This window comes from Vombatus ursinus, unplaced genomic scaffold (assembly GCF_900497805.2).
Source record: "Vombatus ursinus unplaced genomic scaffold, bare-nosed wombat genome assembly UNPS02014789.1, whole genome shotgun sequence".
Taxonomy (NCBI): Eukaryota; Metazoa; Chordata; class Mammalia; order Diprotodontia; family Vombatidae; genus Vombatus; species Vombatus ursinus.
The window spans coordinates 7,243,477-7,269,015 of NW_020954567.1; the positions used below are offsets into that span (position 1 = coordinate 7,243,477).

Sequence of the window (25,539 nt, forward strand, 5' to 3'; positions counted from 1 at the left end):
AGTTCTCAAAGTGTAGTCTGGAGATGCCCAAGGGTCCCCAATACCCTCTCAGAGGGACTGCAAGGTCAAAACTCTTTTCAAAATAATATAAAATGTTTTCATTTCTATTATGGTAAATATCAACAGATATAAACTTCTTGGGGGAGGCTCCTTAACAATTTTTATAGGTGGAAAGAGGTCCAGAGACCAAAAAATGTGAGAGCTGCTGGTCTAGTCTGACTTCTGCTTTTACAGGTGAGGAAATGGAGGTCCAGAAAAGGGAACTGAATTGCCCAAGATCATACAGATATTAAGGGGCAGAGGTGGGATAAGAAGCCAGTTTCTCTGACAATAAATGTAGAGTTTTTTACCCCACACTATGCTGATTTTGGATAAGTCCCTTGATTTATCACTTGGCTTCATCATTTGTAAAAATGAGGAAATTGGACTGGCTGATCTCTAAAGGTCCACCTAGAACTAAAGATCTCTGGTTCTGAACACAAGTCCATGATTGGCCTGCCCATTAAGATGAGTCCCTTCTCCCTCTCTTCCTTACTTTGGCAATCAGAGCTCCAGACTGGGAAGTACCTGGAGTAGCATACACCTGCCAGTGGGGTCCTTGGAATAGTACAGGCAGGGCACTAGCATGGCCACAAATTCTCAGTTGGTGAGACAGGTCAATGGAAGAGGTGTATCCTTTGCCCAATTACTTAGTGTAGGCTTATAGAAATCAGCATAAAAAAGGTTTATTTCTCTGAGTTTTCAAAACAAGCCTATTTCCCTCCAGTACAAAATGAAGGAAGTTGGTATTATCTTTGCTTTGCTGGGTATCAGTTGCCTAAATGAATAGGTAAGTGACTTTTTACCGGGCAGTCTTATTCTGTTAGTGTATTTAAGTTGAGGCATAAAGAATCAGAGCCCAGGCTTTGTTCCCTCCTGGTACCTTATCCTTTAGTATTCAACCCTAGGGCAAAGTTGTAATTTTCAGCATGTCATCCATTAGGATGACCTTTTCCAAACATTGTGGATATGGTTGGGATCCCATGAAGGTTAGAGAGAAGGTATTTGGTAAGGGAGGAAGTTGAAACAGTTTCACAGTAGTTCAGAAGAGTGAATACAGAACCTGGTTTGTGCCTTAACGTAGGCAGCTAGTGAATAGAGCACAGGGCCTGGAGTTAGGAAGATCTGAGTTCAAATTTAACCTCAGACACTTACTAGCTGTGTGACCTTGGGCAAATCACTTAATTTCTGAAACCTTCTCAGCTGTAAAATGGGGAAAATAACACCTATCTTCCAGGATTATTGTGAGGATCAAATGAGATAATTATTGTAAAGAATATAATGCAGCATAATTAGTGCTACATATACATTTATTATTATCATTATCTCCACTTTTTTGCAAATCCAAGATAACTGCGCTCAAAATCAAGTACAACCCGTTTGCCAAAGCCTTCTTGGATGCCAAGGAACGGTGAGTAGATGTCTGCAACTGCAAGGAAATCTCATGTTTAAATTTCCACAAACATAGAATCTATGACTATTTTGATGAAGAATGTCTTGAGGCTTACCATCTATGAAGAAAGCGCTTGCTAAACTAGCTAGATGTCAATGTGGTTTAAGAGGATGAACTATCTTGCAAGTACTTTAAAGCTCTCATTTACATATAAATTACTGATGTAGTAATTACAGATTTTTTTTATTTTTGCCTTAATGTGAGACTATCAAGACTTCTACTTGGAAATACTTTGTTCGTCCCATTTGAGTATCCAAGTAGGTGTTTGACAGTGGTAAAAATACATTAAACTATTATATAATTCAGATTTTTGAACTCAGTTTTTACTCAATTAGCCCTAATTTGCATCAATTGCCTAGGAAACTTGGGTAATGGGAGGTAGCATAATGTAGTAGAATAAGCACCAAGACTCAGAATGAACTCAGAGATCCTCTTCTGCTGTATGACATTGGGCAGATGACATAACTTCTTTGGGCCTTGGTTTCTTCATCTATAAAATAAGGGAGTTTGTTAATTGGATTTTCTCTTCCTGTTCTAAAAGTGGTATAATTCCCTGAAGCCTATGATAATTAGACAGAAGGCTTGCATAAACCTCTGGGTCTGAATGCTAATTTTGCCACTGTGAGTGTATCATTCTACCTCTGTCTTTCTTCAACATTCTGTAAAAAACAACGTGGGAAAATTATGCTCTTCCTCTGTGTGTGTGTATGTGTGTGTGTATGTGTGTGTGTGTATGAGGGGTGGGGTGGGGTGAGGTGAGTGGGGGTGGAATTTAATGAATCAACAAACAAAAAAGTTCCTACTATGTGCTAGCCTCTGTGTATGATGCTGGAGCTACAAAGACAAAAATAAAGCAATCTCTGCCGACACTCTCCCAAACCATGTCTGGGAGTGGGGGCGGGATTCTCCTCTGTAATATACTCAGCAAGTAATTATCCAGCCTCTGTTTGAAGACCTCCAATAAGGCGAACCCACTGCTACCCAAGATAGCCCATTCTGGTTTTGGACAGTTCCAATTGTTAAGATTCCCTGCCCCCCAACATCAAATCTAAGTCCATCTCTTTGCAACTTCTATCTTTTATTCCTAGTCCTACCCAGGGCACTGTGCTAGGTGCTGTGTGAAATAAAAAAAAAAAAGGAAAAAAAGGAAAAAGAAAAAAAGAAAAAAAAAAGGAAAATGACATGGTGCCATGGTAATGACATATGGTACAAGATAGAATTGACAAGGGCAAAGGAGAAATTAAGACAAAGAACCCTATGTAAAATGAAGGAGAGATCATTTTTAGCTTGAAGAGATGAAGATGGCATTCATGTAGGGGATAGCATCTGAACAGCACATTGTTGAAAAGGAAAGGATTTCTCTCAGCGGTGCATGGCAGATGCCCTTGGGAATGGATGGAGGCAGATTATATAAAGAGTTTAGGGTGCAGTAGTTCACTTTGGCTGGCATAGAGATTTTGGCAATGTGGAATAATGTGAAAAGAGGTTGGAAAAAAGGAATTTATATGTTGTCTTATAGGCAATACGGAGCCCTTGAAAGTTTTCGAATAAGGAAATGTGGTGCTCCTCATTTTGTGGCTACTTATAAGCAGTAGACAATTGCAGTGAGATCTGGAACCTCTGGACTGATGTTCCTCAACTGTCCCTCTACCCCCCTTTTTTAACCATAGTTGCAGTTTGGATTATTATTTTGTTTCTTTTTTGCTTTTTGTTGAGGCAATCATGGTTAAGTGACTTGCCCAGGGTCATACAGCTAGTAAGTGTCAAGTATCTGAGGTTGGATTTGAACTCAGATCCTCCTAACTCCAAGGCCAGAGCTCTATCCACTGTGCCACCTAGCTGCCCCAGTTTGGATTATTATGACTGGATATGGGCATGGCAGTCAAGCTTCAGGGAAGTCATGTGCTATTGAGTGATTTTTTTTTTCTTGCATGTCTTTGTGCTGGACTGGGCTGCAAACTGCCTGGGGTCTTGGGCACAGAAACACCAAATAATTTGAAAAATGTTGTCATTTTGTTACAAGGTTAGCAACAGATACATACTTGACGAAAGTTTCCTAGATCCTCTCTATTCTACTGAGAATTCTTGCAACAGAGGACTATGGAACCTTGGGATTGTAACAGTTTATAGGAAAGTGTCAGTGGATAATTGAGAGTTGTATGTGCTCTATTTTAGCTATAAAATCTTGAACAAGTGCCCTGGTTGGGGTAAGTGGGAGAGTAGCACCTAGGAGAAGGAATGTTTGGCTTATTGGTAAAGGGTGGGGGGCAAGGTGTACCATGAGTTCTTTTAGGAAGTGTCCTGAAGAATGAGGAAATCAGACATTACTCTATTTCTTCTTTCAGAAACCATCCAAAAGATGCTCCAGAAGTTATCTCAGAGAGTCAGCATGTTACGTACTCCCACTGTAAGTTTCATAGAATGTTTACAAATCATAGGTAAGGGTATCCTAGAGGAATTCTCCACTAAGTTGATTTGATTGATTAAGGTAAAGTGAAACCTTCCAACAAGGCCCAAATTGGTATTTTGCCAGGTCAATGAAAATTTATACCTTTTGCAAAACTCCTAGTGATGTTCAGAGTTTTGTCATCTTGAATATTAATCAGGGTCTGGGAGCAAAAATTACTTACATGGGAAAATCCAACAATATGATTGTTTAAAGTGGGGATTCTTAACCTTCTTTGTGTCACAGACCCTTTCAACAATAGTCCAGAGAAGCCTACGAACCCCTCATCAGAACAAGATTTTTAAATGCATAAAATCAGATACATTGCATTACAAAGTAAACCACATTGGAATGTAGTTATCAAAATATTTTTAAAAAGTTTACAGACTCCAGCTAAAGTAAGAGCCCCTGGATTCTAAAGATTCACATGGTGATGGATTAAGATTACCTAAAGTGCTTTCTAGAGGGTCCCTTCTGCTTTCTCTGCTTTTACTATTTCAACACTAGTCCTGAACCAGGACCCAAATCTGGCTTTCTGGTTAATCCATGGGGAAGGACAGAGTACTTAACTAAAGTACTCCTGTATCTTTAGTTAACTTAACTAAAGTACTCCTGCTCCTGCATCTTTAGTTAACATAACTAAAGTACTCCTGCTCCTGCATCTTTAGTTAAGGGAAAAGGAAAAGTCTCACTAGATAGTGGAAGGCGTGCCTGGTCCCAATGTCTGTAATGACAGCAGCCACTTCCCAGATGATTGCCAGGAAAATCCCTAAGTCCCAGGTCACTGGAAATTCTCTCGGATGCCTTTGATTTCCCTCCTGTTGCTCTCTTGGGGCCTGGGGTCACAAAACTTCATACTGAAAACTCCCTCTCTGTGCAACATCCCTGAGGGTTTTCCCTTTTTAGTCCTAACACTTCCATTTCTGGATTGAGGATGCCCAAGAGATTCACAGATTCCTGCTTCATCCCTTTTTTGTCACCAGAACTTTATTGCTCTTCTAGACCCTGTAGACCCTTGTCTTTTGTGACGGGTCATTCCAAAAATATCGGGGAAAGCACTTTGCTGAAACAATGCATTAAATACACAAATAAGTGTGATACAAGGTAGAATGTGATAGGGGCAGAGGGAAAGATCCAGGCATAACTCCAGAAAAAAACTGGGGAGAGAGCTGACATTTTCATCTGGGGAGTGGGTAGGTGGGAAATATCAAGGAAGACTTCATGGAGAAAGCGGCACCAAGGCAGGGTCTTAAAGGAAGAGTAGGATTTCAACAAGCAGAAATGAAGAAGGAAGTACATTTTAGGAGATCACGTGGGTGAACACAGTTGTGGCTTTCTTTTTTTTTTAATTAATTTATTTTGATTTATCAACAATGACTTCCATATGCTTTTGAGTTTAAAATTTTTCTCCCCCTCCCTCCCTATCACCCTCCCCAAGATGGCATGCAATCTGATATAGGCTATACATATACATTCCTATTAAACATATTTTCACATAAGTGATGGTGTAAGGAAGAATTAGAACCAATAGAAAGAACTAGAAGGAAGACAAAATGAAACAAAGCAAGAGAAAAAAATAGCCAATAGTATGCTTCGATCTGCATTCAAACTCCATAGTTCTTTCTTCTTTATGGATAGCATTTTCCATCACGAGGCTTTTGGAGATGTCTTCGATCCTTGTATTGCTGAGAAGGGTTAAGTTTATCAATATTAGTCATCACACAACGTGACTGTTATTGTGTACAACATTCTCTTGGTTCTGCTCACTTCACTCGGCATCAGACCATACAAGTCTTTCCAGGTTTTTCTGAAGTCAGCCTGTTCATCATTTCTTATAGCTCAATAGTATTCCATTACATTCATATACCACAACTAATTCAGCCATTTCCCAATTGATGGACATTCTCTCAGTTTCCAATTCTTTGCCTCCACAAAAAGAGCTGCTATAAATATTTTTATACATGTGTGTCCTTTTCCCTTTTGCATGATCTCTTTGGGATACAGCCCTAGAAGTGCTATTGCTGGATCAAAGGGTATGCACATTTTTATAGCCCTTTGTGCATAGTTCCAAACTGCTCTCCAAAATGGTTGGATCATTTCACAATTGTGGCTTTCTTCATTTTCTGCCCTACACCACAGTGACTATTTAATTATAGCTGTAATATACCCCTAGACGTGACAGCACAGTCTAAAAGGCCTCTCCAGAGATAGATATTTTCTAAAGAGATGATATATTAATATTTTACATACACACACACATGCACATAACCTTGCATATGTTGTAGCCCACATGAAAATCCTACCCACTGTGCAAAAACATCAGACTTATCTAACTGTGTTTCAATGATCTCAGTAAAGCATTTAACATGGATGTCTCCCAAGTTTCTCTTAGGGAGCTGAGTGTCTTATCTGGTTTGCTTGGCTCAAGTTAGAGGTGGCGCAACATTTTTATTACATTTTATTACAATTTTTATTATAATTATTACACTTGCAAAGTGACATTGATATTTTGATTGCTTAAGACTGGTCTTAGGGAGTCCTTCAGATTTGGTGTGGAGGGCAGATGAAGAGCATTGGGCTATTTTCACATAAGCTGACTTTGTTAGCAAATAAAGGAGGTGGTGGAACTGGGTAACTGACCCAGAGAAACATATAATCGTAAATATAACTTGTGAGCTATGTGAAGACAAGGGACCCTGTTCACCTAACCATGCAATGGGAGAGATACAGCCCTCTGAACACAGTACATACCCTACCCTCTCAGCTCTCCCATCTCTCTCCTCCCCCAAATAAGTGTGTGCTGAATTGAATTATTACATAACTTGCCATCTAATTTGGGGGCTGAAACGTTTTTTGTCTTCTTTCTCTGTTTCTTCCAGTGGGAGGTTGGCTCGTTTCTAATCCAGATGCCGTGTGCACATCAGGGAACTCCAACTACCAGTACCCTGCTCCTCTGCCTTTGGCCGCTCCCCACTCCCACCATGGCTGTGAGCACTACTCTGGTCTCCATGGACACAGGGCAGCTCCCTACCCTCCTCCCTACATGCATAGAAACCATTCTTCCACAGGTGTGTGACTCTGCTAACGATGCCCATGGGCAATGGGGGTGAAACAAACATGCCGTATGAAGGAAGACTGAAGTTAGCAGCTTTCTCCCTCACCCCTACCTGCTATTTTTTTCAGCAAAAAAATACACATATATATTTAATCAGATATGATTGCTCTGAAAAAAAAACCCTATAGTTTTGCTCACAATATTTGGAGAAATGTGTATTGTTTATCTTTTCTTGATTGTGAACAGCCTTGCTCCAGGCTGACTGATGTCAATGATAATAGCAATAATAATAACTGATAATTATTTAAAACTTCTTTGAGATTTGCAAAGTACTTTATATACATTATTTCATTTAAACCTCACAGCAACTGTGAGGTAGGTACTATAGGCATTATTCCTATTTTATATTTGGGGAGACTTCAGTTCAGAGAGCTTAAGTGATTTGCCTATGGTTCCATGATGAGATTTAAACCCATTTTTTCCTAAGTCCAAGTACAGGACTATGCTTTGGATAGTTTACAGCCATGGATAGCTCCATGGCTGAGTCATGGAGCAATCTCATTTAATTCATCATGTGTCTCCTCTATAGCTACACTGAATAGCGGGAACCTAAAAGTTTGGGCTTCAGCATTGGGGGGTTCTTAAGATGGTCTCTAGGGGGAACTGGACCCATCGAAAGTCAGTCTTGCTTTGATTCATGTACACCCATCCTTTGCATTTCATCCTGGGCTTTTCACTTTCTTGAAAGTCAGAACCTCCTGGAATATTCTTTCCATCTGGAAGATGATGATGCCAATATTAGTAATTCACATTTATATAGTGTTTTAAGGTTAATAGAGGGTGATTTTTTTTTGTAAGTAGTGAAAATGTTATTGTCCCCATTTCAGAGTTAAGGAAAATGAGCAGAGAGGTTACATCCTAAAGTAAAATGACCAGTCATTGTTAGAACTGGGGCTCACATCCATTCTGACTTCAAAAGCTACTGCAACCTAGGACCATAGACTTAGAAGCTGAAGATGACTTGGAGGTCACTTAGTCCAACACTTTCATTTCACAAATGAACCCTGGGGAAGTCTAGTGATTTGTCCAAGATAACAAAATAATTGACAGAACTAACATTCTAACCCAGGTCCTCAGGATTGACATCCAATATTTCCCTCCTACTCTACTCCAGAATGCTGGAGAGTACAAGCAAGAATAACAAGATTTAAGTACTTTTGTTCTGTATTCCTTGCTGGATACTATTATACTTCCACAAACACAGGACTTTCAATAGCTGTCTCCTGCTTAAAAAAAAAAAAAATCTCCATCTCTTAGGCATTGGTCCACTGCTCCCTGCTTTGCTGGTTACTCCCATAAAGTGACTACTTAAAATTCAGAAAGTATAGCAATAGTAGCACCACAACCTAATCCAAACTGTTACATAGTTTTACACTGACACTAAATTTTTCACTTCCTTTCCTTTCCTTTCCTTTCCTTTCCTTTCCTTTCCTTTCCTTTTCTTTTCTCTTTCCTTTTCTCTTTCCTTTTCTCTTTCCTTTCCTTTTTCCTTTCCTTTTTCCTTTCTTCCCTCTCCTTTTCTCCCTCTTTCCTCTCTTCCTTCCTCCCTCCCTCCTTCCTTCCTCCATCCCTCCCTTCCTTCCTTTCTTCCTTCCTTCCTTCCTTCCTTCCTTCCTTCCTTCCTTCCTTCCTTCCTTCCTTCCTTCCATCCATCCTTCCTTCCTTCCTTTCTCCCATCCTTCCTTCTTTCCTCTCTTCCTCTCCTCCTTTTTTCTTCCTTTCCTCTTTCCCTTCTGAGATTATTTATTGAGCTCCAGTGACATGCTTAGCCCTGGAATAAGTGCAGTGGGGAGTGGGGGTAGGGGGAGTATGATAATGCAATGTAGGGGAACAACTAGTTGGAAGGGAAAGAGAGTTGGACAATGGAAGTCTTAGCTGAGCTATTTATGGTTTATGGGCACAGTTTACGGGAATTCCAATGTATTTTATTCCTAAATGGGTCCTGAAATGTAAAAAAAATCTGATGTGTCCATAGCATAAGGCATGATAATACTTCATCTAGCGCTAATATCATTGGTCTTATAAGCCCTCTATCTGCATCCTGAGCCCGATTATTGTAATTTCCCCAAAGTGAACTTGATAGAGAGCTCAAGCAATAGCCTGCAAGGTTTTTCTGGAAACAACAGCTGGACTCCTTTCTCCTCCACTCCCCATGCCAGTGTGCTCTCAGTCCCCCATGCCAACGGAGCAGCCTCTCCCCGGCCCAGGTAAGGCCAAATCCAGAAGAGCATGTGCACTTGTCATTACGGGGATTTCCATGGGCACTGTGGATGTGCAGCCGGATTCATTGCTTAGAAATCCAATCCCAGACCCCTGCCTGCTACTGTGCTGTCTTTGCTTCCTATCTCTGGTACCAGAAGTTGGTCTGATCTAGGTCCTGCCTTGTTATGACCATGGTGGGGGAAGGGATGGAATTGGGAGTCATTGAGGTGAAGGTAGATAGCTCCTTCTTTTTCTTCCTGGGAAGCAGAGAATTGGGAAGACATGAACTCACTACTGCATTCTGCTTTATTCTGAGTCAGGGCTTTAAGCAAGTGGGTGGGGAGAAACTCAAGTCTGAGATCTTTTTCTTCAAATCAGGCCAAGGCATACACTCCTCTGAGGTGCCAGATGGGGACTGACTGAGAAAGATTAGGGAGTTAAAAGTAGAAGGGGAATTATAAATTAGGCTACTTGTCTGCTGGTTCGGACTCTGCCCTTTTCTGCATTTTCAATAAACCAACTTCTTTACCCTTGGCTTCTCCATGGATGTGCATGAATAAAGCAGTGTCTAATGAGAGACCCTCACAACACAGGCAATATATGTAACTGGAGGCCCCATGATGAAATTCTAACCAGGCAAAACTACATTTCATCCCAACTTCTCTACAGTCACCAGGGTTGTTCATTCATTCATTCATTCACTCATTCACTCATTCACTCAATAATCTTTTATTAAATGACTGGTAAATGAAGGTACACTATACCAGGCATTGCTATAACTAGGAATTTTGAAATTCAAGGAAAGCATAATAAATTACACCAAGAGCAAGGAGCATGAAGTGTTCATATAGCCCAGAGAAGATGGAAGGAAGGTCAGTGGAAATGAAGTAAGAGTGGTCCATAATTTCTCATATACAGGGAGCAATTATGTGAATTGAGATTAGTAGACATACTAAAAGAAGGTTAGGAGCATATGGTAGGATTTAGTTTGGGGGACAAAGACTAAAGAAGAAGAAGAAACTGGATTAGGCTATGGGAGGAAATGAGATAAAAAATGAGGATGAATTTCTTTGGAGGGAAGGATCACGAGACACTAGGACGGACAATGAAGGGAAGTTAAATTGATTTTTTTTTCTGGAGATTAAGAGAAGGTTCAACTTACCTGAGATAATATATGAGCCAGAAGGGCAAAAGGATGAGTTAGATCACCTCCGGAGTTTCTTTCCAGTCATAGGACTTAACAAAAAACTTTTCTGTGTTGGGATCATATAGAGAGTGTTAATGTTCCCAATATAATACCTATAACCCAATCAACCGGTTAACAAATATTTATTAAACTTTCACTATGCACCAGGTATTGTGTTAGATGCTGAGGATACAAAGGAAAAAATGAAGCAGCTCCTGCCCTCCAGGAGCTTCCATTCTATTAGAAGAAGCAATATATTGATGTAAAAATATGTACAAAATAAAGAAAAGGTAATTTTTGCAGGGAGAGCACTCACATGTGGAAGGGATCAGAAAAGATTTCATGTAGGAGGTAGTACTTGTATTGAGTTTTAAAAGAAACTAGGGATTGGAAGGAAATTCTAGTGAAGTCTTGAAGGAAACCCAGTACTGAGAGTTGGCAGTCTATAGGCAAAGAAAAGCAAAGCAAAAGAAAACAACATAATGCCCATAAATTCTTTCCATGTTGTTACTGGGAAATGGCTTTGGGGCCCATCAATGCCGTAATTCTGCATGTTTAATGGAGCCATTGGTTGGAGGTTATCTTTAGTCCTATCTTTATTATAGCTCTAAAAATCAGAAGACAAAGCAAGAAATCTAGCTCCATGATAGTGGTCATGGCAGGAGAGACTGAATTTGCCATGGGAAGCAATCAAGGCAACTTAGCATATGCTCCATGGGATGTATTTCAACATAAATCCAGTTACATAGGTAAAGCAAGTCAGCCCTCTCTTTCATGCAGGAGAGGAATGCTTATCACAAGGTATTGGCAGGCTTCTTAGAACCGTAGGGTATTTAGAGCTGGATTTTAGGGCTCATGTAATTTAACCACCTCATTTTACAGATGAGGGAATTAAAGTTGAGAGAAGTTAAGAGATTCAAACAAGTTTCACACGGTCAATCAATGGTAGAGCTCTTTACACTGGACCTTTTTCCACTACCCCTTTTGGCTTTTCTAAAGACATAGCCGATCTGTGACAGAGCTAAAGCTAGAAATAGAAGCCAAGGCTCCCTATTCCTAGGCTGGTGCTTTCCATCATGCTGCTTGTGTTTCTCTTATGCTTTTGGCAGGCTTGTTGGCCCCATCCATTGGCATGTACTCTTCATGGTGCTGTTTTCCTCTGCAGTCACTATCCTTGCCTATGGACCATCAATAACGGCGCCGGGAGCTCCGCTGACCCAGGCCCATCTGTGCACACCAGCTCTTCAGGCACATTTCTCCTAGGCAACGCAGCTCTGTCCTCACCCTCTTCCTTGACCCCCATCCAACTGCCCACTTGTGCCAGCATGGATACCATGGGGGAATCCTCCTTCTCCAGCATTGCCGTGTCTACCTGGACAGCAGTAACGTCCCATTCCTTCTGATGGGGGAGAGGTGGAAGCGTTTTCTCTTTGCCTTATTGGACAATCCAATAAGATCTGAAAATTAAGACCATCCGTGGAGGGACTGTAAACTGAAACCATATCTTATGGATCCAAATGGATCTGATTTCAAAAGATTCCTTCTCTCTCTTCTTTTTTTTTTCATTCTCTCTTTTCTTAAAGGAGACAAATTATCTCACTGAGGGGAGAAGGAAGAGGAGATTAGTACTACCAAGGTTGGGATGAGTTGGGGGAACTGGAATTAGTATAACATGGATTTTTGAGTTAGGTTAATATGTTAAAATGTTAGAATTAGTTTAGGTTTCCCTTCTGTATGCTCGAAACAGATCAGGGAGACTAAACTTCAATTATCTTTTGAAGACAAAGCAGATCTTTGTGCATGGAGGGTTGTGTGTGTGTGGGGTGCCACTAGATATTATTGTCAGTAATTACTGGATTTTTTGGCCAACCTCAAGAGTCAGGAGGAGTAATTATAAAGAATTGTAGTTCTGAAACTGGGGAGAGATGCATTTAAGGTGTAGCCTATCTAGTTGTATGCATTTCAAACATTTTTTTTCTCAGATCCAATCAATAGTTAAGATAATGCTGATTGTGTACCATTTCCCTGTCTTTTCCTTTAACTCTTTCCATTCACTCTGTGGGAGGCTAGGTGGTGCAGTGGATGAAGTAATTGGCCTGGAGTCAAGAGTTCAAACTTAGCTTGAGTTCATCTTCCTGAGCTCAGATCTAGCCTCAGACACTTAGTAGCTGTGTGACCTTGGGCAAGTCTCTTAACCCTGTTTGCCTCAGTTTCCTAACCTGGAGAAGGAAATGGCAAGCCACTCTAATATCTTTGCCAAGAAAACCCCAAATGGGGTCAGAGACTTGGTCGTGACTGAGTTAAAAATTTTCTCTGTGACTTGTTTATTAATTCATTCAACAAAAATTATTTGAGTGAGTGCTTTGTGCACCTTGAGTAAGTGAATGTCCATAGACAAAGTATGCTGGAGCCAATATTGCTTACCTGAATTTGGCTTTGAAGATGAAGCTCCTAAGAAGGGTTATTATGAATTCAAAGCTGGTAGTGGGAATAAAAAAACATAACCATTTGTCATTGATAGCAAGTGTGCCAGGACGAGGAGGGAGAAAATGAAGTCAGAACTGGCTAGCAGTGAGGGGGAGGAGAGCTCTGTCAAATGTATCCCTGTGAGGGTATGAATTTTGGAACCTGAAAAAATTGTTGGGTGATGGTCCTAGATTTCTCATCTGAGGTACAACAAATGCTTGTTATTATTGGTATTTTAAGACAAAGCGTCCCAATCTACTGTAGCAGCTTTGGACACTTAAGATTTAAAAAAAAAATAATTCTTTTTTTTTTAGGCAAGGCAATCAAGGTTAAGTGACTTGCCCAGGGTCACACATCTAGTGAGTATCATTTGCCTGAGGTCAGATTTGAACTCAGGTCCTCCTGACTTCAGGGCTGGTGTTCTATCCACGGCACTACCTAGCTGCCCCGATTTTTTTTTTTAAACCTTGAATGACTTCTCAATGACTTCCCCACTCTTCCTGTCACCAGAACTTTCCCCTGTAGCAAAGAACTATATTTAAGCAAAACAAATCCACACATTGGCCATATCTGAAAATACTTCCTTGTGACTACCACCCCCTTCCTTGGAATTAGGAGTAGTCAGTAATGCTAAAAGTAAGAAGTCTTTATGGGCACCTTCCAATGCACAAAAAAGGGAGTTTAGTGTTCTAACCCATGACATCTTAGATTATGGTGTGGAAGACAATGGAGGATGAGTTTAGGTCAAAAGAGATATAGATATTTGAGTCACTGGAGGAACAAAGATATACCTGCGTGGGTTTCAGTTCCTGGAACTTGGGTACGATGATCTTTAGCCCATAGGAGGTGGAGGAATGGGGCTGATGATCTGCAAGAGGCAGGGTCTTTTTGACCTGGCATAATCATGTTTCTCTAGGCTCTCAACATGCCTCCTACTTTGGTATAAGTCCATCTGGGTTCTGTCCTTATTTTAGGGTCACTTGGAGCACACAAAGACAATCTGTAGAAGTGAAACTGAGGTATATGATCTCAGATGATGATTTCAACCTCCTCTCACTCTGTATTCCTTACTAGCCCTTTGACTAAGACCAGACTGATGAATTGGAAATTCATTTTTTTTCCTTCACTTTCACCCCAACTGCTGGACATATGAATAAGAATAAGAGCTACACATGGTTAAGGATCATAGTTTATAGATGAGCAAATGGAGGCCTAGAGAAGTTAATGACTTGCCCCGGGTCACACAGTTAGAATAAGAGATTGAATTTGAACTCATGTCTCCTGATACCAAATCCAGTTTTTTTCCCCCATTGTTTGTACCAATTTGGATCTGAACTCAAGTTCCCTGATACCATGTTTTTTCCATTGTTTGTACCACTTGGCCCATCCATTGCACAAGAGGGCTGATTGCTTTTCTTTTTATCCTCAGCACTTAGCATAGTACCTGGCCTACAGAAAGCACTTAATAAATGCTTGTTGACTGATTGACTGGTTTTTGATCTGGAGAACCAGTTTTCAAACTATATTTATCTAGTAGCATTCATTGATAATTCATTTTATTGAGGATAATAAAAATTTGTTTTAGAATCTTGGTACTGCTAGGTTTCCAAGAGTTTCTTGGGGATGATAAGGTCTAGGGGATCAAGGGCAGGTAGCAGGTACACCACAGCAAATAACTATTTATTGAATCATGTTCTGTCTTACTTCATGGTGTCCCCTATACAAATCTGTCCGTAGACCCTAGTCTTATATACATCTTCCTTATATAACCACATGTTAAAAAAGAGTCAACCTATGCCTTCATTTGTCACATGGTATTGTATTTGCTCAGATACCTCAACAACAATAGGGATTGCTGTGTTTTTCCCTTCCTTCTGGAATGACAATCAGTGGTCCTACAATATCTCCTCTAAGTACGAAAACACCCAAGCCCTCTCCCTCACAAGCACTGGAAAATAAATACCTGCAAAGAAGACCCATAAGTCCTTATGTCTGATGAAGTGGAGCTATGCCTAAGATAGGACAACCAGAGTTTCTGCCAGGTGCTACTGCTAGTGGTTCTGTCCATGTGTTTCATGGCTCACAGCCTTTTCCCTTGTAAAAGGTTGTGTGTGTGTGTGTGTGTGTGTGTGTGTGTGTGTGTGTGTGTGTGTGTGTTAGGGGGAGGTAGTAGGGGGAGGTAGGGCTCCTGGAGAGGGAATGGAATTTGGGTCACTGATTAATGAAGGATGGGGGAAAGGATGGGTTACACCCTTTATTCCCACAGATGTACCTGTATTTGGATATCCCAAGGCCCACTGATGTGCTCCCCCAGTCCCTGCTGTGCTGCAGACTAGCCTTTCTGAGGAATGGTCCACCTCTCTCTCTCTCTCACCTGAATTTACCCTCCAGCTGAATAGCTAGTGCTACATATACATCCAAGACATACCCCTAGTAGCTAAACCTGTTCCCTCTATGTTCATGAGCAGGGCCAAAGTGCTCCATCTTTAAGATGGATGGGATCCATTTTGAGGGGCTAAAAGGAAGCGACTTTTCAATTCAGACTTTGCGCTGGGGAGACTTGGGTCCTCTGACAGGAGTAGTGGTGGCTGAGAGCCCTGCTTGGATGCCTAGAAATTTCTACCTTTTCTTGTTCTTGAATTGTTTGTTGAGAACTTAACTGGTCTTGAAGTAATATCATTCGTCCAAGTTTTTGCTGTTTTCCTTAAGCTGCATCACCCAGCTCTGGGTCCCCTGTGGAAAATTGTCTCATTTTTTAGTTCAATTCAATTCAACTTAATTAACACTTATTAAATGCCTACTCTATTTACAACACTGTTTTTGAATGCTAATGCCTATCTGAATAGCTGAATACGGTATATCCAGGCAACTTTTCTTTGGGATGCAGTGGGAATTTTGAGCTCAGGTACCTGGGTTGGATTCCTGGTTCGGCCACTCTCTAGCTGTGTGGTTTTGGGCAAGTCACTTGACCTGGAAAACAAAGGGAGTTGACCTCTCAGGTCCCTTCTGGCTCTAACTCTACAGTTTAATGATTTTCTTAAGTTCCTTAGGGCAGGAAGAGCATACTTACCAATGTTCCTTAGCATTACCATTAGAGACCATTAAGACATTATTACTGCAGCGTCCATACCAGGTGGACTTTTTATAAGAGCTATTCTGTTTGTTTGGTGGCTACTTGGATTTCATTAGATTATTTCTTCACATTGGAATGGCAGGCCCATCAAATCATTATCGTCATCAAACATTTATGGGAGCTCCAGCCATCCTGCATTTAAGGAGGGCATTGTACTTAGCAAATACAGTTAGGTCCCTCCCAGAGTCTTTTTAGAGTCCCTGGGGCCTGGGAGGGGCTGCTTCTTGGGCCCAGGACACTTCACAGAAAGAAATTCACAGCACAGCAGTTTCTTAGTTTTATTGATCAGATCAGTTTGGTTTAATGGGAAACAGCAAGGTAAGCATTAGCCAAGGACAAAGCAACTTTCATTGGTAAGATAAAAAAAAAAATCCTTATTTTATGCCACGGATCTAGACATCCTGCCTTTGGGATAGGCATCAGCCCCTCACGGCTCTTCGTCTGGCTCATGTTCCTGGATCCAGACCTGCCTGGTGGGAGGATAAAGGTTAGTTTTTCTTGAATGATTGGGGCCCTGGTTTGTTTTAGCAACTCACTCAGGGCCCTGTGCTCCCTGATCTTTTCTGCCGTGATTCGAAGCTTAACTTCCTCCCACCTGTTTAATGCAAATTCACCACCCAATGACTTTCTAGCCTCCTGGGTAGCCTTTATTGATTTCCTCTTGTAACTCTGGGCCATTATATCTCATCCCAGACATTATCACGACTTCAGTCAGTTAATAAAATGAAAAAGATCCAATCAAGTTATTTAGGCCTAGCTTGGTTTGTTAAAAGAGAAAATAATCAAAACCAGATCTGAACAGTGGTAGAAGAGGGAAGGAACCAAGTATTGATTAAACATCTACTATGTGCCAGGCACTGTGTTAAGTGCTTTCTAAATATGATCTCATTTCATCTTCACTACAACCCTGGGAGATAAGTGTTATTATTATCCCATTTTACAATTGAGGAAACTGAGGCAGATAGAAATTAAGTGACTTGCCCAGGGTCACACAGCTAGTGTCTGAGGTCAGTTCTGAACTCAGATGTCCCTGACTCTATGAGGGCTTTATTCCATCCTGTACCACCTAGCTGCCTCTAGAGTAGAGAGGGCTAGATAATCCTTTTGCATGGAAGCCAGACAGGAAGGTGTTGGCATTTTAGCTTTACACTATTCTTGGTTATGTGTGCGTGACTCTCTGTGTTTGTTCTATACTTGGAATTTGACACTGGTCTTTACTAGTTATTAGTAACTAGTAATTTAGTAATTACTAGTAATTAGGCTCTTATAGGCTTCTCTGGAAGGTCATAAGAAGTATTGGGATACCCACCTGGCATGAAGTAGGGAGGCTAAAGAATATAGGCTAATAAATACTAAGAGGGTTGGAACAAATTTGAGGCCTGGTAAATCTAATTCTTTTTTTTTTTTTTTTTAAGACTGGTATGAAGTAGAGCAGAATCCAGCCAGTTAAAATCAGGCAGAAATGAAAATAACACACTTATTTTGGGAAGAGTCGTCATGTGGCCATCAGCCAGTCTCATCTCTTGCCCTGTAATAGTCCTGTAGGAATTCGCCTCCCACATCCCACCCCATCCTTAAGCTTGTTCACTTCTGGCCTCTACTTTTTTGCTAGGCTGTTGTGTTTTTCAAAAAAAATTGCCAGTAAAGTATCAAACTTTATTGTAAATCATGATGCAATGTCAATAAGCCATCTTCCTTTGCATTTAAAAAATGCTTCCTTAAAGAAAAAGTAACACCACTAATTGAAGAGTATCACGGAAAGCAGTAGAAGTCCATTATGGCTTTTACTCACATAGCAATTGGGGCCAATGCCCAATTCATTCATAAAAAAGAAAGAATTAAAAAAAAAACCCTCTGGGGCTTAAGGTGTGAAAAGAGATATTCTCAAACTCAGTGAAATAAAGCCAATTTTTCCCGAAGCAAGAACTATTCCTATCTAAAGGTAACCCAATTCTTTTGGAAGATGGTATCCTTTGGACTGGAGGAGGTAGTTCATCTGGTTCAGGTGACTTGGATTCAGTAAGGGCAGCTGACTGCTCTCTAATGATTTCTCCATTTATTCTGGGCATACCCTTGAAGGCATTTCTGTTCTGTCTTCTCCAGTGCAAAGGTCACTCTACTTGGCAAAGAAAACAGAAACAAGAACTGAGCAGCTATACTTTCTCTATGTGGTCAGTTATGCTTGTCCCATTTACCCCAAGCAGTGGTTCTTTTTTTCCACCAATATCACTTAAAAAATAACCAACCACCAATCTTACTCTTGGCCTTACTTTTCCTTGCCAGCCTCAGCTTATTCTGAGCTTTAGTACCTCTAATATTGTTGGCCACATCTTCACCAGGTGCCATGCTATCCTACGCCTATGGTAATCAAGAAGGTTGATAAAGGCTAAAAGAGGAAGAGAAAAACTAAAATGGAAACATAACCAAACCCAACCCAAACAAACAATGCTATAGTTCCCTGAAGGAGTGACTGAATCTGGCAGTCCCAATAAGGACCAAATCCTGGGTTTAACTAATCAGGTCCATATGAAGTCAAATCTTTGCGATTCATAGTGGGGGTCTCAATGTGACCATAAGCAGGAGTTGCATCAGGGCTATAGCCAACATGATGACACTTTCTGTATAGTCAACAATCCTCATGACAAGTCAGGGAGAATTGCCTCGTACCACTACCCTCTTAATGCTCGTGATTCTCCATCTCTGGGAGACCAGGGTGGGGTGGTGATAGAAATTTTTTCCCCATGAGAAACCTCTGAGGGACTACCCCCTTCATCTCTGGGGGTTAGATGCCTTCACCTCCTCTTTATTGCCATAAAATCCAGCCCCTCCTAACAATGCCACACCTTAGTCCAATGATCAGTGTGTGCTCTACTGGCCATACTGTGGAGAGATTATGTTACATTACAGTAAGCAATAGGGTACAATGAACCTTTTTGTCCCTAGCTTCCACTGCTGCTGGGAGCTGATCTCTTGTCTGCTGCTGCTGAGAGCTAGATTTCTGCTCATTCCATCTGTTGTCTACTGCCTCTGAGGCTCTTGTCTATCTGCTACCCACTACTGTTTCTGGGGACCATGTGTTTTCCCACTCTCTACTGCCTGTTTTTTTTTTTTTTTTTTTTTTGTTGTTGTTGTCAAAAGGACCCGTAGCCCTACCTGATACTCACTGCTGTCTGCTGCCCTGGGACCTTAAATTCCATAGAGTCTACATTTTATAAATGAAGAAACTGGAGGTTAACACTTCCCCAGGTTTGTATAATTACAGTGGGTTAGAGCTGGAATGTAAATCCAAGACATATGGCACCAGTCAATCAATAAACATTTATTATTCACTACTATGTGTCAGGCACTGTGATAAGGCTTTGGGATACAAAAAGAGGCAAAAGACACACCAGGTCAAACTCACTTTCCACTATACCATCATGCTTAAGCGGAGTCATCTCTAGCAAATCAACCTTTCCACTTTAGTGTTTCCCAAGCATTCATATATGACCAGGTTATTTTCCTAATTGTTCAAGAAAAGAAGTTTGTTGTTATGGGGGAACTGGAAACCTGGCTCTCTGTATATAAGGTCATTCCTCGAGAATCTAGATCACCCAGAAGGTATTCTTTATTGCATTCCACTGAGATATTCCATTCATTCCATCCCATCCTGTTCCATCTCACAAATCCTACCCATCCCATCTTATACTATCCCATTCTATACTATCTCATCCCATTCCATCCTATTTCATCCTATATTATCACATTCTATATCATCTCATCCAATTCTGTCACATCTCATCCTTCACCATTCCAGTTTTCTAATCATACCAAGCCTATGGATTATACTGCTTTTCATTCAGTACATTAACAACTGTTATGTACAAACAAGACATAAACAGAATACACCGGAGAGAATTATAGAGGTGCCAGTATCAAGGGAGATGGGTAAGAACTCCTTGAAGAAGGTGGGATTTTACTTGAGATTTGAACGAAGCCAGTGAAGTCAAGAGGCAGAGATGAGGAAGAAGAGAATTCTAGGTATTGAGAAAAGCCAGTGAAACTGCAGGGAGTTGGGAGATAGAGTCTTGTGTGAGGAATAGCAAGGAGATAGTGTCACTGGATCATAGGGTATGTGGAAGGGAGTAAGGTTTCAGAATATTAAAGAGGTAGGAAAATAACAGGTTGTGAAGGGCTAGAGGTAAGGGGCTTGGCCAAGGTTACACAGCATGTATGGGTTAGTACATGAACACAGGTCCTCTGGACTTTGAGGACCGTTCTCTAGTCTCTTCACTCTACTGTCCCTCATCCAATTTAGAAGAAAGGAAACGTGCAGAATGAGGAAGGAAGGAGAAATGATGGTGGATGAATATTAAAGTGTGGTACAGTCTTAAAAGAGTAGGAACTAATGCACGAAAGGAGCTGAGGTTGGCAAGGAAAGCTAAGAGTTAATTAAAGGGTGACTTTCTCTGGGGAGGGGGATTTTGTTGTTGTGATATTGAGAAAAACAGGGGTCTCAAAGAAGGGATGGATCAAGGCTCAGGGTGGGGGCGGGGGACCTACAACTGGCTCAGTTGCTGTAGGCTGCTCTCGTGCTGGACTTAGACCTGACACCTCCTCTTTCTTTATATCCCTACTTGTGCCCTTTCTGAAAACCTCTATGCCCCTTACTTGTAAACCTCGACCTGCCCCGGCCAGCCCCTTGAGTATGCCTGCCTGTGACAAGAGAGGAAGGAAACCCACCGGATGCTCCCGAATATGAACCTCTTTTCCCTGCCCCCCCCATTATAAAATCTGTGACACCTGGGTATGAATTTTGTCTCTGTTCTTAGTAGTTTTGTTAGCATGAAGAAGTCACTTAACTCTCAGTGTCCCAGGCAACTCTCTGAACCCTGAAAACTGCTGAGCACTGGCCAATCTGCATTGGTAGAGGGGCTTTCATTGTTAGGAAGCTACTTACAGCCGTGGAATTACAGATCCCTGCCCCTCCAAAAACCCTCTTGTGTTTGCTTCACGAATTTGTTAACATCAAGTGAGATAATGTCCCATCATAAATAAATTAGGGAAAGATGAAAAAAAAATTACCTATCAAATCTATAGAGAGGAGAAAGGTTCATGACCAAACAGGAACACAGAGGACCACAGAAGATAAAATAGATAATTTTGATTACATAAATTAAAAGGTTTTTTGCACAAACAAATCTAATAAAGCTAAGATAAAAAGGGAAATAACAGGGAAAAAATAAAGCTTTGCAATAAGTTTCTCTGATAAAGGTCTTATTTCCAAGATAAATAAAGAACTGATTAAAATTTATAAGAAAGAGAGACATTCCCAAATTGATAAATGGTTTAAGGAATAGACAGTTATCAAGGGAAGAAATCCAGGGTTCCAAATTACTACTAATTAGAGAAATGCAAATTAAAACAATTATGAGATTTCACCTCATATCCATCAGAGTGTCAAAGATGACAAAAAAGAAAATATATACATGTTGGAAGGAATATGGGAAAACAGGTGTGTTGATGGACTATTGGTAGATCTCTGGATGGGTTCAACTAGGGATGCACTGGTGTATGTTTAACCAAAAAAAAAGTTTTTAAAAATGTAGGCACAACATACTTTTGTGTTTAATTTGCATTATTAACATATTTTCCATCACTTTCTTAGGTCTAGATAATCAACAAAAGAATAAATCAGGTTGATTTGTAGTATTTGCCAATTTCCAAGGTCCAAATGCTCACAATGAAAATTAAACACTTAACTCCAGGGAGCTGGTTTGAGCTGGTTCAACCCCTGGTGCAACCATCCTGGAAAAGAATTTGCAATTACACACAAAAATTTACTAAATAGTGCATCCTTTTTCTCCAGGTGTACCACAGCTAGTTATGTACAAAATTATTTACAGCAGCTTTTTGTAGTGGCAACTTCCTCCTCATCTGGATGCCCAAAATTGATGATAAGTTGGGATATAATGAATGTGATAGAGTACTACTGTGCTGTAAGAAATACGGAAATAGATGATTTCAAGAGACATGACAAGACTTAGACGAATGGAGAGAGAGGGAAGTGAGAAGGACCAGAAGAACAATTTGTACTATAATATCAATATTATAAAAGGAAATAATTAAAAAAACTTTTATGAATGGATGAAAAATGAAATAAAACAAAGAAAATGATTTACACAATGACAACAACACTGTAAAAATAAGCAACTTTGAGAGTTGTTGGAATAAAAGCTGTGGTCAATACGATGACTATTCATGATTCCAGAGGACCTTTAATGAAACATGCTATTCATGACAGAGAGGTGACGGATTTAGGGTGCGGAATGAAACATAGATGTTTTTGAATACAGCCATTGGGAGAATTTGTTTTGTCTGGCTGTCTATATTTGCTACAAAGGGATCTGTTTTATTTTTTTCTTTTCCCTGATGGGACTGGGGTGGGGAGAGGAGAGCAGGGAGAGAAAATAGATTTCTGTTAATTAAAAAAATAAAGAATCGTGTGCATATATATTACAGATGTGAAATATTGCATGCACTTCAAGATAAGATCACTGTATTATTAATCTTGTTTTACAGTTGTTTTACTTTGTTGCAAGAGACTTCCCATGAAGTGGGATTAATCTGTAAATTCTTGTGATAGAAAAATAAAGCTCAGCAACGAAATTTAAAATAAAACTTAAAAAAAAAAAGAGCTGTCTTGCTTTGGAGGTGATTATTCCCCAGTCTCCCCACATGTCAATTAGGAAGCTGTCCAAGAGCTTAGTGAAGGCCGATAAGCTAAGACCAAGGGCTGACCATTGCTAACTCACTTCCCCTTCCTGCTATGTTCTGAAGACCACTACTCCTGATGTTCTGAGGGCAGTCTCTGTGGCTGTATCCTTGTCTCTGTTCCTTTTATTCTTTCCCCCAGGGAGCTTCATTTTGGGCCTTGAATGAAAACATGCCGTGACAAAGGTCTATTGCTTTACACATCGATGGTATTCCTCGTTATCGCCTAAGCCCCATAGCTGCTAGTATGGTCTAGGACAGAGGTGCCAAACACACTGCCTGTGGCCCATAGCCTTCCTGACTGCAACTTGAGCCAGATTAAAATGTAATTGGTAAATGTTTAATGAAATAATTAAAAATGGAATAAAGTGTAGATGATATCACATTTTAAAACTGAGTCAATATGCAGCCTTCAGGGATCCTTATATATGGATTCGTGCCTCCCCTCTCCCCCAACATTTCAGCCTAGGACACTTGTACTGGAGGTCATCAAGAGAAAGCTGCCAACTTGTAAAGCGCATTCTGGTCCAAGGGGGGATGGGCTAGATGCTCTATGAACGCCACATTTTATTCCAGTCTGAAGCTTAAACACCAGATAGGCCTGAATCAGGCCCAGCCTGAAAGAGGGTGGTATGCTCCTTTGTTTAAACCACACATGAACTTTTGGTTTAGAAGAATCTATTCAATTCAACAAAGTACAGCCCAGCCTCAACCTCAGTCATTGATCCCCTGAAAACTTCCCCAGGTTTAAGGTATACCCTCTTGCTCACCCACTCATGCCTCGGGGAAGTTAATCTACTTAACTTTGGAACTCCCATCCTGGGACCTGTGCTCTCTTGACTGGGAGTAATTGAGCAGAAACTCATATGGCAAATGTACATCTAGCCAGCCCCAGTTGCCAGCCCTGTCCATCTGCTTGCCATTCATTCTGCCAGTGTACCCACCTTGGTGGGGCAGGTGGGTCTTAGTCTATTCAGTTTTGTAGTTCTTACCCTGGGGCTCAAGCCAACTGGATGGGGAAAACTCACATGGCCTGCCATATCTAGCTGGGCCCAGCCATGTTTCCCATCCCACCTACCCTTGAAGATGACCATCTTCTTTCCGTGCACCTTCCTTCCTTTCCACCTCTGGCTCTGGGAACTATCCGTAAATCAATACTCTCATTACTTCTAGAAAGATTATGTCAATCTACTCCCCTTTGACTTTACTCACCAAATCAAAGCACCCTTCCTTCTATTAGAATAACAAGCCACTTCAGTGTAGAAACTCACTTTTTGTATTCGTATCTTCAGTCCTTGGCCCATACTAAGCACTTAATAAGCACCTTTTAATTCATTCATTCATCCACTCATAGTCCTAGATCACAAGCCCCCCCCCCCCCCCCCCCCGCTGATGTTTGTTTTTAATAGATACATCAGAAGACACACTTTTTTTTTTCTAAGCAAAGGTTATCTAGTTAAACATTGTAGCAAAATAAATGACAAGGAAAGTCTCCCCTCCACCACACCCAGGTGTACACTCAGGGCTGTGCTGGAGGAAAATGGAGTCCATTTTCAGTATGAGCTTTTATCTGGGCTGGTCTGTTGCTGGGATTTAGTTCTGGGCTGCTACACTCAAATGGGCTATATATAAACTTAGCCACAAATAACTGGGATGCTCTCTGCTTCCATCTGCTGGTCTGACACATAGCAACAGTTCTGTGCAATCATCTGCTGTTTTCTGCTGCCACCTGCTGGTTTTGCTCCGAATTGCTACTGCTGGGATCCTATTCCTTGAAGGATGAAAATTTTGCTATTTTGGCACATAAGTTCAGAATTTTTCTCACGCTTTTGTAATTTAAACCCCAAAGCTTCAGCCAGCTATGTAGTAAGCAGAAGCTCATAGCCTTAGGCTAAATGTATCCTTTGAACCCATTTCTCTCTGGTTGGTTACTTCCCTGGGTTCAATCCTTTTATTTGAAAAGGTGTTTTTTTTTTTTTCCAATTCTATTCCACTCCTATACTGGTGGCCCATGAAAATAAAAACTCTGAAGGCTTCTGTTATCAAGATTGTAAGGGGCAGGGTGGAGTTAAGTGACATTGTGTCCTGCATTCCTGCTAATAATGGAATTACTGTTCTCCCTAAAAAAGATTTCTTGAGTGTTGGGAGTCACAAAAAGAGTACCATATTGGTCTGAATATAGGTCATACTTTTCCTCTAAATATGGCTATTACAAAACCGGAGTGAGGCTTATAGTTCTATTCTTATAGACTTGTTCATCCAACTGTGATGAAAACAAAGTTAAGTGTAGAATTTACTACTAGTCCCTTACTTTCTACTCCTTCCCTCCCAACCCCTCGTGTCTAAATACTGGTCCGAAAATTTTCAGAGAGTTCCTGCTTGCTCCACCATTGTGAATCCTAGAGACCTTCTCTACCAGTGATGTAACCACTAGGATGTCAGAACAGGTTAGGCTCACGGTCTGATGGGATAGAGGTAAAGGCCCCAAGCTGGTAGTAGTAATTTTGTTCTTATATGTGTAGCTATAAAACACACAAATGACTTATGATTGTTCCCTTTAATAGAAAACGAAAGCTCAATGGACTGCTGGTTGAGATCCCAGTCCTGGGCTAGGAAAGGTCACTTTTTGTGGTGGGACTCCCAGAACTGTCCCACACCATCTTGCCGAGGACGAAAGAACACCAGAAATGCTAAGGATGGGGTTAACTACAGGTGTTCATGAGAAGTAAGACAAAGCAGAATAAAA

The 25,539-nt window shown here is 40.8% G+C and overlaps 1 protein-coding gene across 1 annotated transcript in view; it reads left to right on the top strand.

Annotated features, from left to right (window-relative positions):
- TBX19 (T-box 19) overlaps nucleotides 1-11,844 on the top strand; it is a 37,119-nt gene extending 25,275 nt beyond the window's left edge. Inside the window, exons 4-8 of the mRNA XM_027868357.1 lie at nucleotides 1,389-1,450; nucleotides 3,838-3,899; nucleotides 6,818-7,006; nucleotides 9,125-9,260; nucleotides 11,607-11,844. Of these exons, the coding sequence (XP_027724158.1) occupies nucleotides 1,389-1,450; nucleotides 3,838-3,899; nucleotides 6,818-7,006; nucleotides 9,125-9,260; nucleotides 11,607-11,844 (687 nt within the window). The remainder of the gene's footprint in view (nucleotides 1-1,388; nucleotides 1,451-3,837; nucleotides 3,900-6,817; nucleotides 7,007-9,124; nucleotides 9,261-11,606) is intronic.
- The last annotated feature ends 13,695 nt before the right edge of the window (nucleotides 11,845-25,539 follow it).